This window comes from Schistocerca americana, chromosome 4 (genome assembly GCF_021461395.2).
Source record: "Schistocerca americana isolate TAMUIC-IGC-003095 chromosome 4, iqSchAmer2.1, whole genome shotgun sequence".
NCBI classification, from domain to species: Eukaryota; Metazoa; Arthropoda; class Insecta; order Orthoptera; family Acrididae; genus Schistocerca; species Schistocerca americana.
Window position 1 is genome coordinate 350,337,808 of NC_060122.1, and position 18,866 is coordinate 350,356,673.

Sequence of the window (18,866 nt, forward strand, 5' to 3'; positions counted from 1 at the left end):
ACATCTACTGACTGTCCACAGGTGAATGATGACCATTCCTGCATGTCTGATGTTACCTATTCCCAGTTGTGTGACAGTGCTGCAGGGGTGGATGTGACATCCCCCTGCAGAGAGATGCATGTGATGACTCCCCCTCCTACAGGCAGCCCCCCGCCTCTCCCCTGTTAGGATTTAGTGACGTATCAGGGGCTAGCCTTGGAACGTGTGACATTGCTGATGATGACTTGTGTGGAGATTCTGTCAACCCCGTATAGGATTTAGTGACATATCAGGGGCTAGCCTCGGAACGTGTGACATTGCCGATGATGACATGTGTGGAGATTCTGTCAACCCCTAAACGGAAGTGCTATTTAATGTCAACACTGATTTCATTTGCAGTCCTAAAGTGTTTTTTGTTGTGCATCCAGATAATGTGTTTGTATTCTACAAACAAGCCAGCTTCCCCAATGACAACTTGACCCACATTCACCTTCTCCAGTCTGTCCTCTTGCCTGTTGGTACTGACCCATCAACCGTAAAAGTCCTTCATACCATTCGTACCACAACAGGCATTCAGGTTTGCTACTCCAGCTTTTAACAATCCACCGTCCCCTCCCTGTATCCCTCCACTGCTGTACGGGGTTCGCCTGGTCAGGCAGAACCATCTGTCTCCCTCGCTGGCTAAAGGCTTGATATACTAATATGTAATGTATCATTTCTGTTTAAACATCCTTCCTCCTGCCCCCCCCCCCCTCCCCATAGGTACTTCCTTTACAAATATGTCCTCATATTTGCCATTGTGCTCCCCACTCTGCAGGGGGGGGGGGCGGGGGGGGGGGGGGGGGCTAATGTGGCGACTATAGACCAAGTAGCATATAACATCTTTGTTTTGCAAGCTCTTCGTGAGCAGTCTGTGTTCACATGCGAAATGGTAAATGTATTGTGAATCAAGAGATGTGTATATCTGTATATGTGTGCTTTGGACCAATAAAGTAGTGCTTATTACATGTGGTATGGTGTACATCATGGGATCCGGCAATCCTACAACACTAAACCCATAAGCCAATATTAGAGAGCAAAATTTCCTTCCTGCCAGTAGAAACTTTAAAGATAAAAATTAGTTTATTTCTCTACTGTACTAGAATTTCATTTCCTGATGGTAATATTGGCCAGCAATTCTGTCTCTTTGGAACTTTTCAATGCCATCATTTAAGAGATGACAGAAAAAAATTCCTTATTGATAAATAATTCAATCAGTGTCATGAGTTCATAAACCTACATATCTAAAAAACTCATCATCTGGTAGGGATGATATTGTACATGTAACATCTGTAATATAGTGACCTTAAATTCATTTTATGTTCTCCTGTACCCATATTATCAACAGATTTTTATACTTACTTGTAAGACATAGTTTACTTGCAGTGAAATGACTGAAAATATTAGAATCCTAAAACTTACCTGTTATGTGTATCTATCTAGTTGCTTTCATCTCAGAAATTTAATTTCATAATAAATTTGACAGACTCATTGTTCTGTCTGTTCATTTGCTGGGAGAATCAACAATACTTAAATTTTTAAAAAATCTGTTGTAATTTTAACTGTCAGTTTAGAGAACTTACCAAATATTTGTACTTCCTATGAAGGGATGTTCCTTCACAAAGCTTAATAATCAACATAAGAAATATTCTGTTTTAAACACTCCAATTGTAGTCAATAAATATGGCTATTTTTAAGAACTTGGAATAACATAATAACTATATCTTTCATTTCAAATTTCACACCACTATTTACTGCACATTTTCACAGCTGACAGAGACATTAATAAAAGTTTGAAACTTTTATAATGATGACCTAAATTAAATGTTATCCATTTACTTCAAACTAATTACTTTATTATATTCAAACTCTTGCCAACTTCAGTAAATGCACACACAGCTTTGTCAATGTCTTCATCGCAGTGTTCTGCACTTATCTGCACACGAATTCTTGGCTTATCTTTTGGTACTAAAGGATGGGTAAAAGCTGGCACCAAAATTCCTTTACCTACGGGAAAAAATATCTAATTAGTGATTGTGAGTTATTTTTGGTTGCATGCAATATGGTGACACAAACAGGAAAAGCAAGTGAAATGTGATTTTTAATTTTGTCCACAGTGGCTATTGTTCTAGCTGTGGCTTATTTACATTTGTAAAATATAAAGAAAAGAAGGGCATCTTTCAGTCACAAATGTAGCTTTTACTAAATGCATAAAAATTTGGACACAACAAAAAATCTGCAAACACGATGCTCCAAGCAGATCTATTCTCAACTCCAAGAAAAAAACAGCTTACAAAATTTCAGAACTCCTGAATGGTTCTCAAAACCTTTAACCCATTTGAAGCCAAAAATTCAGTTAAAAAACGCAAATGAGCTATCAACAGGATGTAAAAATCCCAAAATGTGCTATGTTTGCCTAAGATGATATTGTTAATTTATCAACAAATGTAGCTGTCAGTGAGACAATAGAAACTGTCACACATAACCCAATTAAAAGCAAAACCTGGTCCTTCTTGTAATTTCAGAGTTGATAGGGATACTGGGACTGGTACTTTCTCATGATTATTTCTCATTTAGTGGCAAAGTTCACCTGAGGTAAAACGTCTAGCCATGGACAACGGCATGTCAGGTTTCCTGGCTGAGAGTTTAATTAACACTGAAAATATTTTTTTCACTAAAAGAAGTAAAAATAAAAATAGAAAGAAATAATTTATAATAAGATATATGTTCACTACTTTTATTTAATGGCACCAAAAAGGAACTTGATGATCTTCTACCAGTATTTAATCCATTTCACAATACATTTCCTATACCTAATATTTGTTAATGAACAGCAGCAACACAGTTTTTACATTTACAGGAAACCAACCTACATTGATGTAACAATACAAAATAACAATACATAAATCAACATTGTCAAACACACACAAATAATTCTTCATTAAGGTTCATGTTGTATAGGGCACACACACTACCTTTAAAATGGAAGATACACATGCAAAAAAGTAAACTTTATAAAAACAACTGCAATGAAAAATGGGGACTTAACAAAAACAATGGTTAGGTAGTCCAACAGAAGTGTTGTGACAGTGCCACAACATTTAATAGTGCCGCCACGTCAGTACGCGCAAACGGTGATAGAGGCGCTCCGCAACTCGGCTGAGCGCGGGAGTGCCACCTAGCTACGAACGGCGCCGGCCGCATGTCACGGCATGGCAGTCGAATGACTGACACGGAATTGGTAGCATGTAACCAGCTATTGTTTCTACGTTTGTATATCCACACAATTTATTAGTGATTAAAGGTTATAACACTTTTTGGCGACGAGGTCGGATATTTTTGTTCCTGCGTTGTGTGTTCGTGTCAGGGCAGACATGAAACAGCTTATGCAAGCGCTCATTGAACAACAAACACAGCTGACAGCTGCTATTCAGGCATTGTCGACGTCGCTTACTCATCGTCTGTCTTCCTCTTCTCCGCCTCCGTTCCCTCCTTACGACGAGGCCGCTGAAGACTGGGAGGATTATGAGAAGCGTTTGCGGCAACACTTCTTGGCTTTCAGCATTGTCGATGCTCCTATGTGTAAGTCGTTATTTCTATCTTGGATTTCCCCACGGATCTATCAGCTGCTATCTCAGTTAGCCCCGCTGCGGGAACCTGCCTCTCTGTCCTTTCAAGAAATGTGTGACTTATTGTCTAACCATTACCAAAAAAACACCCATGTCGTTGCCGCCTGCGTGGTGTTCTACCAGTGTCGTAAACAGCCCCATCAATCTTACCGGGCTTGGGCGGCGGAACTACACAGTCTGAGTAGGAAATGTCAGTTTGTCACGGACACTCATCATGAGTCTTATGCTGATTCAATGGCTAGGGATGCTATTCTACGGCTTGCTCCTGATAAAGAAGTTTGGCAACGTGCCTTACAACTGCCAAACCCATCATTGTCGGATGTTCTAAGCATCGCTCAATCTTTTGAAGTATCTCACGCTGCTGGTGCGCAAATAGACGTGTGATGTGATGTAGGTGCTATACAGACCACTTTCAACATAGACAATTTGCCTGTTTCCCAGGGGACCGACGATGTGGCAGCGGTTCACTCGCATCAACAACGTCGCGTTGGGCCACCACGCTCCCAGCGAAAACAGCAACCACAGAAGCAGGTTTGTTCCGCACTTCCTTCTTCTCCACGTTGTTTTGTACAGCATGACAGGGCCGCGTGTCCAAAATGTTGGGCCACGTGTAATTCATGTAGGAAAAAAGGCCACATTGCTTCTGTGTGTCAGTCCCCTAAAGTTCCTGTCGACGAGGATGAGGCATCGGACATGGATGTTAACTGTGTGCTTTCTCAAACAAATAAGTTGTTTGTTACTGTTCATGTTCTGGATAAAGACATTCGCATGCAAGTGGACACTGGCTCTGCAGTAACTCTCATTAATTCTTGCACGTATTTGGAGTTGGGCTCCCCTCCCTTGTCTCCAGTTACGCGAAATCTGAGAACTTATAATAAACAGAAAATTCCTATCATTGGCCAGTTTGATGCTTCCACTGCCTACAAGTCTGTTATTAGGCCCCTCACGTTTTATGTGGTGGATCATGCGGGCACTGAAAACCTGTTCGGTTATGATGCTTTCCAGTTGTTCGGGTTCTCCATTGATGATGATGTGCACCTCATATCTGAGGATATTCCATATCAACAGCTGGATGGATTGTGTTCTGAATTCTCGTCCATGTTCTCTGCTGGTCTGGGTCGTGCCAAGGATTTTGAAGCCCACATTACTCTTAAACCTACAGCTCGCCCTAAATTTTTCCGGGCATGCCCTATTCCAGTGGTGTTGTGTGCACCTGTCAAGGCTGAGATAGACAGGTTAACAGCTTCAGGGATTCTCCTTCCTGTTACCTCCAGCGAATGGGCATCGCCAATCGTGGTGGTTTCTAAACCAAACGGGAGTCTGCGATTGTGTGGTGATTTTAAAGCCACTGTCAATGCTCAGAGCCTCATTGACACTTATCCTCTTCCCTGTCCTGAGGAGTTATTTACCAAGCTCGCTGGGGGCCAATTCTTTTCCAAACTTGACTTATCGGAGGCGTACCATCAGTTGCCATTGGATGTGTCTTCCAAGGAATTTCTCGTCATCAACACTCCTTGTGGTTTGTATCAGTACCAGCGGTTACTGTTTGGCGTCGCTAGTGCGCCAGCCATTTTTCAGCGGTTTTTGGAACAGCTCACGGCTTCCGTTCCCAGCTGCATAAACTATCTGGATGACATTGTTGTCACGGGGGCCTCCACTGAGGAGCACCTTCGCAATTTGCGTTCACTGTTTCGGGTTCTGCATTCGGCTGGGTTGAAGTGCAATCTGGACAAGTCACAGTTCTTCCAACCCTCCATCGTGTATCTTGGTTTCCACTTGTCCCGTGAGGGTGTACGTCCTCTACGTCAGCATGTTGCGGCCATTACCACTCTACCCCGGCCATCTACTGTAGGCGTTTCTACGCAAGATTGCTTATTATCACAAATTCATTCCATCCGCAGCGGCGGTAGCTCATCCTCTGCATCAGCTGTTACGCAAAAACGTTCCTTTCTGTTGGTCTGACGAGTGTGAGCAGGCTTTTGTCCACCTGAAGGCTCATTTGCAGTCGGCGCCTTGTCTTGCCACATTCCGTCCAGGTCAGCACTTGGTTCTGGCGACTGACGCGTCCCAGTATGGCCTAGGGGCTGTTTTCACCCATCGGTATGAGGATGGGTTGTAACAACCCATCGCCTATGCTTCCAAGACCCTCAATGATGCGCAATGGCATTATTCTCAAATCGAAAAGGAGGCGCTCGCTATCATTTATGCTCTATAAAAGTTCAGCGTTTTTTTGTATGGTTCTAAGTTTCACCTCATCACCGACCACAAGCTGCTGGTCTCTCTGTACAGCCCATCAGCATCACTTCCGGATAAGGCAGCTCACCGCCTGCAACGTTGGGCCTTATACTTGTCTCGTTTTCACTATGAGATTCACTATCGCCCCACGGCCCAGCACGCCAACGCTGACGCATTGTCGCGTTTGCCGATGGGCCCCGACCCGGTTTTCGATTGAGTTGAAGTACTCTGTTTCCACATTGATGAGGCAGAACGTCGTGCGGTTGAGGGTTTTCCGCTTACAGGTTCGCAGGTCACGTTGGCTGTTGCGCAGGACCCGGTCCTGCGTCAGGTGATCGCTTTTATTCGACAGGGTTGGCTGGACAGGATCAAGGGCCGGGCATCGGACCCCCTTCACAACTACCATGCCTTGTGCCTTTGTCTATCTGTTAGTGATGGTGTTGTTCTTCTGGCCACGGATGGCACATATCCACGGGTCATGGTGCGAGCCTCTCTTCGCAAAGATGTTCTCAAACTGTTGCATGAAGGCCATTGGGGGATTTCTCGGACTAAGTCCCTGGCCCGCAGGCACGTTTATTGACCCGGTATTGATTCGGACATCGCCCACATGGTCGCTGCGTTTGATCAGTGTGCTCAATAACTGGTTGCACCCCGTACAATGCCCTCTCCGTGGCCTGACCCGGTGCAGCCATGGGAACGAGTGCACGCTGACTTTGCCGGCCCCTTCCTCGGCACTTATTGGCTGCTGTTGATTGACGCCTTCTCGAAGTTTCCGTTTGTTGTTCGATGGCCGTCGCCCACCACTGTGGCAACGATGCTGGCTTTGTCCAAACTCTTTGCGCTAGAAGGTCTTCCATCCACGATCGTCATGGACAATGGCCCTCAGTTCTCTTCGCAGGCCTTCCGTGATTTTTGTACTGGACACGGGATTCATCATGTTACAGCACCGCCCTTCCATCCGCCCTTTCAAGGGGGGAAAAGTGTTGTGACAGTGCCATGACATTTAATAGTGCCGCCACGTCAGTACGCGCAAACGGCGATAGAGGCGCTCCGCAACTCGGCTGAGCGCGGGAGCGCCACCTAGCTACGAATGGCGCCGGCTGCATGTCACAGCACGGCAGTCGAATGACCGATACAGAATTGGTAGCGTGTAACCAGCTATTGTTTCTACGTTTGTATATCCATGCAATTTATTAGTGATTAAAGTTTATAACAAGAACATGCCCTAATATTTGTGAAAATAACATCCCAGAAAATACATCAGAAGCAGAACAGATATACACATGCATAGCATACCTAGGTATACAGATAAGAGAGAAAGCATACCTTTACAGTCAAATAATGACACCTGACCATATGTCATGGGGTGTAACACAAGGTTATAAATACAAAATCAAATAAGGGTAATGCAGGAGTAGGTTTAATAATGAATAAAAAAAATGGGAGCATGGATAAGCTACTATGAACAGCATAGTGAATGCATTACTGTAGCCAAGATGGACACAAAGCCCATGCCTACCACAGTAGTACAAGTTTATATGCCAACACGCTCTGCAGATGATGAAGATATTGAGGAAGTGTATGACGCAATATAAGAAATTATTCAGATAGTTAAGGGAGATGAAAATTTAATAGTCATGGGGGACTGGAATTCAGTAGTAGGAAAAGGAAGAGAAGGAAAAGTAGTAGGTGAATATGGACTGGGGATAAGGAATGAAAGAGGAAGCCACCTGGTAGAATTCTGCACAGAGCATAACTTAATCATAGCTAACACTTGGTTTAAGACTCATGAAAGAAGGTTGTGTATGTGGAAGAGACCTGGAGACACTGGATGGTTTCAGATAGATTATATAATGGTAAGACAGAGATTTAGGAACCAGGTTTTAAACTTTAAGACATTTCCAGGGGCAGATGTGGATTCTGACCACAATCTATTGGTTATGAACTGTAGATTGAAACTGAAGAAACTGCAAAAAGGTGGGAATTTAAGGAGATGGGACCTGGATAAACTGACAGAACCAGATGTTGTAGAGAGTTTCAGGGAGAGCATTATGGAACAATTGACAAGAACAGGAGAAAGAAATACAGTAGAAGAAGAACGGGTAGCTTGGAGAGAACGAAATAGTGAGGCAGCAGAGGATTAAATAGGCAAAAAGACAAGGGTTAGTAGAAACTGGTGGGTAACAGAAGAGATATTGAATTTAACTGATGAAAGGAGAAAATATAAAAAGTGAAGTAAATGAAGCAGGCAAAAAGGAGTAAAAATGTCTCAAAAATGACATTCACAGGAAGTATAAAGTGGCTAAGCAGGGATGGCTAGAGAGCAAATGTGAGGCTGTAGAGGCACATATCACTAAAGGTAAGATAGATACTGCCTACAGGCAAATTAAAGAGAACTTTGGAGAAAATAGAACCACCTGTATGAATATCAAGCAAAGAACAAGAAGCAGAAATGTGGAAGGAGTATATAGAGGGTATATTCAACAGTGAGGAATTTGAAGGAAATATAATGGAAACAGAAGAGGACATAGATGAAGATGAAATTGGAGACATGATACTGTGTGAAGAATTTGACAGAGCACTGAAAGACCTAAGTCAAAACAAGGCCCCAAGAGTAGACAGCATTTCCATGAGAACTACTTATAGCCTTGAGAGAGCCAGCCATGACAAAACTCTACCATCTGGCATGTATGAGACAGGTGAAATACAGTCAGATTTCAGGAAGAATATAGTGATTCCAATCCCAAGGAAAGCAGGTGTTGACAGTTGTGAAAATCACCAAACTATCAGTTTAATAAGTCACAGCTGCAAGATACTATCACAAATTCTTTACAGATGAATGGAAAAACTGGTAGAAGCTGAGAAAAACTGGTAGAAGCTGACCTTGGGGAAGATAAGCCTCGATTCTGTAGAAATTTTGGAACACACAAAGCAATACTGATCCTACGATTTATCTTAGAAGATAGATTAAGGAAAGGTAAACCTGTGTTTCTAGCATTTGTAGACTTAGAGAAAGCTTTTGAGAATGTTGACTGGAATACACTCTTTCAAATTCTAAAGGTGGCAGGGGTAAAATACAGGGAGCAAAAGGCTATTCACAATTTGTACAGAAACCAGATGGCAGTTATAAGAGTCGAGGGGCATGAAAGGGAAGCAGCGGTTGGGAAGGGAGTGAGACAGGGTTGTAGCCTATCCCTGATGTTATTCAATCTGTATATTGAGCAAGCAGTAAAGGAAACAAAAGGAAAATTCTGAGTAGGAATTAAAATCCATGGAGAAGAAATAAAAACTTTGAAGTTTGCTGATGACATTGTAATTCTGTCTGAGACAGCAAAGGACCTGGACGAGCAGCTGAATGGAATGGGCAGTGTCTTGAAAGGAGGATATAAGATGAACATCAACAAAAGCAAAACAAGTATAATGGAGTGTAGTCAAATCAGGTGAAGCTGAGGGAATTAGATTAGGAAATGAGACACATAAAGTAGTAGATGAGTTTTGCTATTTGGGGAGCAAAATAACTGATGATGGTCAGAGTAGAGAGAATATAAAATGTAGACTAGCAATGGCAATTAAAGCATTTCTGGAGAAGAGAAATTTGTTAACATCGAATAGAGATTTAAGTGTCAGGAAGTCTTTTCTGAAAGTATTTGTATGGAGTGTAGCAATACATGGAAGTGAAACATGGATGACCAATAGTTTAGACAAGAAGAGAATAGAAGCTTTTGATATGTGGTGCTACAGGAGAATGCTGAAGATTAGGTGGGTAGATCACATGACTAATGAGGAGGTACTGAATAGAGCTGGAGAGAGAGGAATTTGTGCACAACTTGACTAGAAGAAAGGATTGGTTGGTAGGACAAATTCTGAGGCATCAAGGTATCACCAATTTAGTTCTGGAGGGAAGTGTGGAAGGTAAAAATCATAGAGGGAGACCAAGAGATGAATACACTAAGCAGATTCAGAAGGATGTAGGTTGCAGTAGTTACTCAGAGATGAAGAAACTTGCATAGAATAGAGCAGCTTGGAGAGCTGCGTCAAACCAGTCTCTGGATTGAAGACCATGACAACAACAACAAGAACCACAAGTGATGAATAACCCTATGACTAACTAGTCAATGAATGGTCATTGCAATAGTGAAACCATTCATTAGTTAAATAGTTGACAATGGAAAACTGTGAGGAGACTGAAATGTCCTGCAGATGAAAACTGTGTCCCTGACTGAAACTCGAACTTGGGACCTTTGCCTTTCAAGAGCAAGTGCTCTATCGACTGAGCTACCCAAGCATGAAACATGACCCATCCTCACAGCTTCAATTCTGCCAGTACCTCATCTCCTATCTCTACAGAAGAGCTTCTGTGAAGTTTGGAAGGTAGGAGACAAGGTAATGTCAGAACTGAAGCTGTGAGGACAGGTTGTGAGTCATGCTTGGGTAACTCAGTCGGTAGAGCACTTGCCCGTGAAACACAAAGGTGTCGAGTTTGAGTTTTAGTCTGGCACACAGTTTTAATCTCCCAGGAAGTTTCATATTAGTGCACACACTGCTGCAGAGTGAAAATCTCATTCTGTGAGGAGATTAATTTTCAGATATCACATAATTTTTTAAAACTGTAATAGGTGAGAAATATGTCTTATATGAGCAATTGTATGAGTAAACTGGATTAATGTTTGAAATATAAATAGTAAAAATTATTTGATAAATTTATAACACAGTCTCTGACTTCAACCAGATCCATACAGCATGGATAAATTTAAGAGTATGCGTGTATTTTAAGTGTGGTTTTGGTGTGAAAATAATGTCTAATAGGGTATGTATTCAGCAGGAAAATTTTCTGTCATAATACTGCTGGCATATCTGCCTTGGATGACCTTGTTAGAATAATCAGTTCAAAGAAGTGTAGGGTGTGTGTGTGTGTGTGTGTGTGTGTGTGTGTGTGTGTGTGTGTGTGTGTGTGTGTGTGTTACCTTTGAGACCTTGGCCAGACAAATTTGGGTGCAGCAGCAATGGGATGGACCAACAGCTACAAACCATGTACCTACAACCTGAAGGCAACTTAATTAATGTTTGCTTCTATCACATTCATTTTAGTCAACATACATCGAAAAGTACAATATCAGCAGGTGCCCATGCAAAGAACAATCATGATATGGATTAGGTGTGACACATCACAAGTTAAACAAAAAGCCACAGATGCAAGATAATCACCAGACAGAACACTGTCACACACCAATAATAAAAATGCACTCAGTGGCCACCACCTATGATCACAAAGGTCTGACTACTGATGTCAGCCTTGCCACCATCTTGACATGGGCATTTTACAGCAAGGTACAGAAAACAGACAATAACAACATCGAAAACAACCCAAAGCTGACATTAGTTATGAGCAAGAACAAAGTAACTATTGTCACCTCATCCAAAATGTTACAGAAAAATACAGAGAAGCTACTCGTGCTCGTGAAGCTGAACCTCCAGAATGTGATCTAGAAGACCTTTTACAGTTAAGTAATAACTGCTGCACTTTGCAATCTATTCTAAATGCTGTAAAAAGAAGTATGAAAATGACAAAACAGGAACTGTATGATGGAAACTCAGATTTAAAATTCAGATTGTTTTCCAGGAGGAAGTACTTGAAGGCATCTAAGATGGAAATAGAAAAGCTGTTAAAAGAAAGTGCTCATGCCCACAAGTCATTTTAGGATATTAAAGAAGTTTATGACAAATTTACAGATAGCAGCACAGAATAGCACAGCAAGCACAATGATGTAGATCTTGTTTGTAACACACCTCGCCAGCCTCTTTGCAGTATGTTTATAGAATTGCCCCAGTGTCCTAATAGAAAAAGACCATAATTGGATAAATGTTCCAAGCTGGGATAATCTGTCATTCTGAAGGTCCATGGTCTTCACCTTAGAACTTGTACCCAATAATGACGACTCATGGCCAAGCAATGATTACCGTGCTTCAGATGCCATGACAGTCCCAACAGGTAACGTATATTGAACATTCAAGATTTTTTCCTGCACATTAACCACTTCAAAAGTTTCCAGCATCATAGACCACCACAAGATGAACAATCAAACAGCTGTGGCACCATGGGATGTCCTTAAGACAATGGTATCATGCCCTTCAGCCCGTTTGAATTTTTATTTATACCATTTGGTCTCAAAAATGCTGCACAACACGGCAGCATTTTGTGGATATAGTGCTGAAGGTACTTCCATTTTGCTTTGTATACCTCAATGACATTCTAGTGCTCTCACCAAACACCTGATTATGGGAACAATATGTGCAAGAAGCGAGAAGTGTGTGAGCAACTGCATAATTACAGCAAAGCAGAATTGACCTTCCTAGGGAATACAAGTAGCATATGTACATTATTGGAGAAGATGGCAGCTCCACAAGCCCTTCCAAAGCTGATAGAAAACCAACAGTTAAGATGTTCCCTGGGAATGGTCAATATTTATTGCCACCACTTCCTGGCAACAGTATGAATACAAATGTTGCTACCAGAAGGACTCACAGTATGTGACAGGATGGACCAGTGACCTCTAAAGTGGATCCCAGAAATCAAAAAGGCTTTACATAATATTCAGTTGAACCTTAATAGTAGTGAAGTATTTATCACTCATCCATTGCCATCTGCACCCCTGGCAATAGTTGACACTAGCCACACAGTAATGTGTGCAGCCCTAAACCAACAGACTAATGAACAATGGCAACTACTAACTTTTTTCCAAAATGTTGCAACCAGTGCAGCAGCAATGTGTATGAGAGAGAACTGCTTGCAATTTACAAAGCTCTTAAGACATTTTTGACCACAAATTGCAGCTTGCCCTTTGAGAATTTAAACTGATCACAAACTGACAGTTCCTGTTTTCTAGAGCACTAGTGACAAGCAGCAGTTCAGACATGCAGATTGTTAGCCTGTTTATGATATATGGGCACCTCATGAAAGAAGTAAAACATTTCATTGCTGATAATTTTTTGTGCATCTATGTTTTGGCAAATACCATGGATTACAAAGAACACACCACCATTCAAATTCCATATCCACAACTACAATGATTATGGGACAACCCTTACATAGAACTCTGACTCACCCAAACCCTGGTGCCAAGCACCAGGTTGACACCATGGCATGTCTTGTGCCTGGCAGAAGCCAAGGACCTACATTTCACCAAGACCCTACAAAGCTGCTTTCAACACTGTTAACAGTCTGTCACATCCAAGAACAAATGCAACCATCAAGTTAGTGACTGACCATTTTGTGCTGCCATTGATTAAAATAGATGCTTGTTCATGGGCTTGTGTAAGTATTCAGTGTGAGCAATGTAAAGTGGACCGACACATACATGTTGACATTTGGCACTTTGGAGGTTCTTCAGCTCTTCATTAACATTAATCCTTCTCAACATCAATCTCATAGGCCTCTTTCCACCTTCAGATGGCTGCGGGTACCTTTTCATAGCAGAGTTCCACGTGTACTCAGTGATCAGAAGTTACATCCACCATGGACATTTCTGCTGAGACAACAGCAAAAACCTTCATCCTCACATGGATAACATGATTTGGTTGTACCCTCCATGTTGCTACAGATCAGGGCCAGCAATTTGAATCTATTTTCTTTCAATACTCATCCAAGTTATGCATCTTCCAGCATCATCATATGACAAGCTATCATCCTGCCAGCGATGTGATAGTAGAAAGGTGGCACCATATCCTAAAGATGGCTCTCATGTACCACTACAATAAATGGATGGAGGCCATTCCCTTTGTCTTTCTAGGGCTTTTCATGGTGTACAAGTTGGACATCAGAGCACTGTTAACAGAAATGGTGTATGGGGACCTGTTGTGGATTTCAGCAAAATATATCACTTCTGAACCACTGTCATCCCCAGTGGAACTTCCACAATTGATTCAACAGCTCTGAGACCATGTAGTCAAGATACAATGGCTGCCTTCTTAGCACCACAGTAAACATGAAACTGTCAACAACTGCACTCGCATCATGCTCAGCACAGATCTCATCAGATCAACATTCCAATCACTGTACACTGACCCCTTTCTAGAGTTATGATGAGGAAACCACACCACAGAGATACTGCAAGATGGGAAACCCACAAAGGTCTCATGACAAGCAAGTCGACCCAGCATAGGTCCTACTTTCAAATTTACCAGGCATCATTCTGATGCTGGAAGCCTCATCACACCAGGAAGCACTGATGCAGACCTTACCCAAAGTTATCACTCCTCTCCACTGGCCATCAGCCGCATCATCACTGCAGCCATTAGCTGCATCAACATTACAGCCAGCAATCCGCACAAGAGTCAGTCAGCAAAAAAGATTTCAATTTCCTTAGAGTCTTGGTGCTGCACACTGAGGGGAAGGGTGGTAGGGGACTGCTGAAATAACTGATCCAACAATCAACAGTAGTGTGTTTTATCTTTGGTATGAACTTTTATCCCTTTCTCCAGTTGAGTCCAGTTTGCTGTTAAAATGTGTATTTTGTGCAGTAAGTAATAACAAGTAATTCCATACACTTAAATGTTGTGTACATAATTTTATGTGGTTTACAAGTCTTATTCAAAATCTCTTTTGAATGAACACCATGTTTACACATCACACTGGTGTTATTATAATGCTAACATATAACTGATAAACATGGAATGCACCATTGTTTATAAACACTACTTCACAACCGCTGGTGGACATACAAGCGTCTTATGCTCCACACCTCATTATACCCTTTACTGAGTCCACTGGCATCCAGATGTATTACACCATCCAAACTGCTGTTGACGCAAGAAGATGGCTCGCCATTGGCATTGGTAGGACAATGACAAAATATACTATTCTGTGAATTAAACATCAAAAGTTGCAAGTTATTTAAACCATATGCTTACAGCCTTCACTTTACTGAAATAATAATGCTTCTGAAACTTCCTGGCAGATTAAAACTGTGTGCCCGACCGAGACTCGAACTCGGGACCTTTGCCTTTTGCGGGCAAGTGCTCTACCAACTGAGCTACCGAAGCACGACTCACGCCCGGTACTCACAGCTTTACTTCTGTCAGTACCTCGTCTCCTACCTTCCAAACTTTACAGAAGCTCTCCTGCGAACCTTGCAGAACTAGCACTCCTGAAAGAAAGGATATTGCGAAGACATGGCTTAGCCACAGCCTGGGAGTCCTTCTGTAAAGTTTGGAAGGTAGGAGACGAGGTACTGACAGAAGTAAAGCTGTGAGTACCGGGTGTGAGTCATGCTTCGGTAGCTCAGTTGGTAGAGCACTTGCCCGCGAAAGGCAAAGGACCCGAGTTCGAGTCTTGGTTGGGCACACAGTTTTAATCTGCCAGGAAGTTTCATATCAGCGCACACTCCGCCGCAGAGTGAAAATCTCATTCTGGAAACATCCCCCAGGCTATGGCTAAGCTATGTCTCCGCAATATCCTTTCTTTCAGGAGTGCTAGTTCTGCAAGGTTCGCAGGAGAGCTTCTGTAAAGTTTGGAAGGTAGGAGACGAGGTACTGACAGAAGTAAAGCTGTGAGTACCGGGCGTGAGTCGTACTTTGGTAGCTCAGTTGGTAGAGCACTTGCCCGCGAAAGGCAAAGGTCCCGAGTTCGAGTCTCGGTCGGGCACACAGTTTTAATCCGCCAGGAAGTTTCATATCAGCGCACACTCCGCTGCAGAGAGAAAATCTCATTCTGGAAACATCCCCCAGGCTGTGGCTAAGCCATGTCTCCACAATATCATTTCTTTCAGGAGTGCTAGTTCTGCAAGGTTTGCAGGAGAGCTTCTGTAAAGTTTGGAAGGTAGGAGATGAGGTACTGACAGAAGTAAAGCTGTGAGTACCGGGCGTGAGTCGTGCTTCGGTAGCTCAGTTGGTAGAGCACTTGCCCGCGAAAGGCAAAGGTCCCGAGTTCGAGTCTCGGTCGGGCACGCAGTTTTAATCTGCCAGGAAGTTTCATATCAGCGCACACTCCACTGCAGAGTGAAAATCTCATTCTGGAAACATCCCCCAGGCTGTGGCTAAGCCATGTTTCCGCAATATCCTTTCTTTCAGGAGTGCTAGTTCTGCAAGGTTCGCAGGAGAGCTTCTGTAAAGTTTGGAAGGTAGGAGACGAGGTACTGACAGAAGTAAAGCTGTGAATACCGGGCGTGAGTTGTGCTTCGGTAGCTCAGTTGGTAGAGCACTTGCCCGCGAAAGGCAAAGGTCCCGAGTTCGAGTCTCCGTCGGGCTCACAGTTTTAATCTGCCAGGAAGTTTCATATCAGCGCACACTCCGCTGCAGAGTGAAAATCTCATTCTGGAATAATGCTTCTGTTGTCAGATGTAAAACCAGATTCAGTTTTAGTGATCACTGAATTCTATTTATCCAAAAGAATGTTCTCCATTGTCACTCTCAACAAATACTCAGTCTAGTCACAAATTTCGTTGGACAGAATTAACTTTGAAACATAGTTGCTAGGATAGAGATACAACATTCTCAGATCATGGTAAATGCTTAAACAAAAAGATTTGAAATGGCTGTTGAAGAGATTTTGTCTGTGGTCGTGTGTTCATGTGTTTGATATTGGACATATACCTAGGAAAGATGCAATACAACAATGCAGACATAGATCTGGTAACACACACTGATTATTTCATCATTCTCATAAAGGTAAATGCTGTAACATATACAGAAGCAGGAGTTCTTAAAGAATTGTACAAGTGGTGCCAAAGAGTATAGTTATCAGCAGAATCCTGAAAAACTACATACACAAATAAAAACTATATCCAAGTGTTTAGACACGTTTGGGAAAATGTAACATAATTTCCATGTTAATATACAAAAAATGATAACAGATGTAGAAAAGCAATGAACAACATAATATGCTGACTCATTGTGGAATGTCATATGGCTCAATAAAGAAGATCATGAGCAATATTGCTAAAATAATAACCCAAAAGCTTGGGAGCACCACACAAATATTTATTGTTGAACAGTAACACCAATAACCTGCATACCATAGGATTTTGAAAGAGGGAATTGGGGTAAGGGGGGAGGGTGGTACTGTTGATCATACACTTATTGTCCACACCAGATATGGCAAAAAGCCAGTAGCAGAAGGGTATTTCTCCTGCAAAGACCCAAAAAAGAAGCACAATGAATGATTACTATGCAAAAATGAATGTCAGAAGTAGATTTTATAACATGTCCTGCATAGCACACATTCACCCTGGATATCTTACACTAAAATTATGTTTTAATAGCCAGAATTGATTACCCAAGTACAGTAGAGACAGTCAGTTCTGTGATTATTGCTAATAATTATTGTACAAATATTAATAATGTAGGCAGATAGTTATAAAAGTAGCAGACATTGTAGTAGTAGTAGTAGTAGTAGTAGTAGTAATATGACAACAATGACACAGTATGTTAATGAATTTTGATACGTACTCTCAACCATACAGTGTATGGTGGTTTGTGGGGTACATATGTAGATGAAGAAAGACAAGGCTCATTTCCTTCTCTACACTTGTCATATCCAAGCTTATTTGCTTTACATGAATGGTGCAATATACCATAACCTTCGCCAGTCTTCTGACTAGTTTGATGTGGCCCACCATGAATTCGTCTCCCATGTTAACCTCTTTATCTCAGAGTAGCTCTTTCACTCTATGTACTCAATTATTTGCCAGATGTATTCCATTCTCTGTCTTTCTCCAACAGTTTTTTTCCACTGTAACACCCTCATTGCCTTTGTTAATCTGCTTTATATATCCTCCTTGCTTCATCTGACATACATTATTTTGCTTTCACAGTAACAGAACTCCTTCACTTTGTCTACTTAATGGACCCCAATTGCGATGTTAAGTTTATTACTAAGTTTATTTCTGCTACTCCCTATTACTTTTGTCTTTCCTTAGTTTACTCACAGTCCATATTCTGCACTCAGTGGATTGTTCATTCCATTCAGTATACTCTGTAATTCTTCCTCTGTTTCAGTGCGGATAGCAATGTCAACAACACTGACATTCTTTCACACTGGATTTTAATTCAACAGCAGTATGTTTCTTTTTTCTCTTTCATCACTGCCTCTTTGAGATATGGATTGAAAAGTAGTGGAAAAAGACTGCATCCTTGTCTTACACAATTTTTAATCTGAGCACTTTGTTCTTGATCTTCCATTTTTATTACTCCTTCCTGTTTATTATAGGTATACTTTTTACATCAGCCATCTCTCTCTACAGTTTACACACATTTTTCTGAGACTTTCTAATGTCTTGCATCATTTTACACTGTTTAACACTTTTTTTCCACTCTGAACAGTGCACGGGAAAAACATACACTTAAATCTTTCTATGCAACCTCTGATTTCTCTTATTTTATTATGATGATAATTCCTCCCTATGTAGGTGTGTGCCAACAAAATATTTTCACACTCTGAGGAGAAAGTTGGTGGTCAAAATTTCATGAGAAGGCCCTGCCACAATGAAAAATTCATTTGTTTTTTGATTGTCACCCCAATTCGTGTATCATATCCATGGCACTCACTCCCCTATTTCATGATATACAAAAACGAGTTGCCCTTATGTGAACTTTCTTGATGTCCTTCATCAGTCATATCTGATTCAGGTCTCACACAGCACAGCAGTACTTCAGAAGAGGGCAGACTAGTGTAGTGTAAATCTCTTTCCAACACTGTTGCATTTTCTATCAAAAAATTGCAATCTTTGGTTTGCTTTACCCACAACATTATCTACATGATTGTTCCAATTAAAGTTATTTGTAAATACAATCCTATCTATGCAGTTGAATTTATAGGCTTTAGATAAGTGTGATTTATGATGTAGCTGAAATTTGGTGGATTCCTTTTAGTACTCATTTGGATGACTTCACATGTTTTAGTATTTAGAGTCAATTGCCACTTTTTGCACCATACAGATATCTTACCTAAATCATTTTGCAATTGATTTTGATCATCTGCTAACTTTATAA

General features: G+C 41.6%; 1 protein-coding gene and 1 non-coding gene across 2 annotated transcripts in view; both read right to left on the reverse strand.

The window, feature by feature from the left end:
- Nucleotides 1-1,867: 1,867 nt before the first annotated feature.
- LOC124613477 (2-amino-3-ketobutyrate coenzyme A ligase, mitochondrial-like) overlaps nucleotides 1,868-18,866 on the reverse strand; it is a 152,264-nt gene continuing 135,265 nt past the window's right edge. The window contains exon 8 of the mRNA XM_047142184.1: nucleotides 1,868-2,025. Coding sequence (XP_046998140.1) covers nucleotides 1,868-2,025 — 158 coding nt within the window. The remainder of the gene's footprint in view (nucleotides 2,026-18,866) is intronic.
- Nucleotides 14,848-14,922, reverse strand: Trnal-caa. The gene has a single exon. It is a non-coding gene; the product is annotated as a tRNA-Leu (tRNA).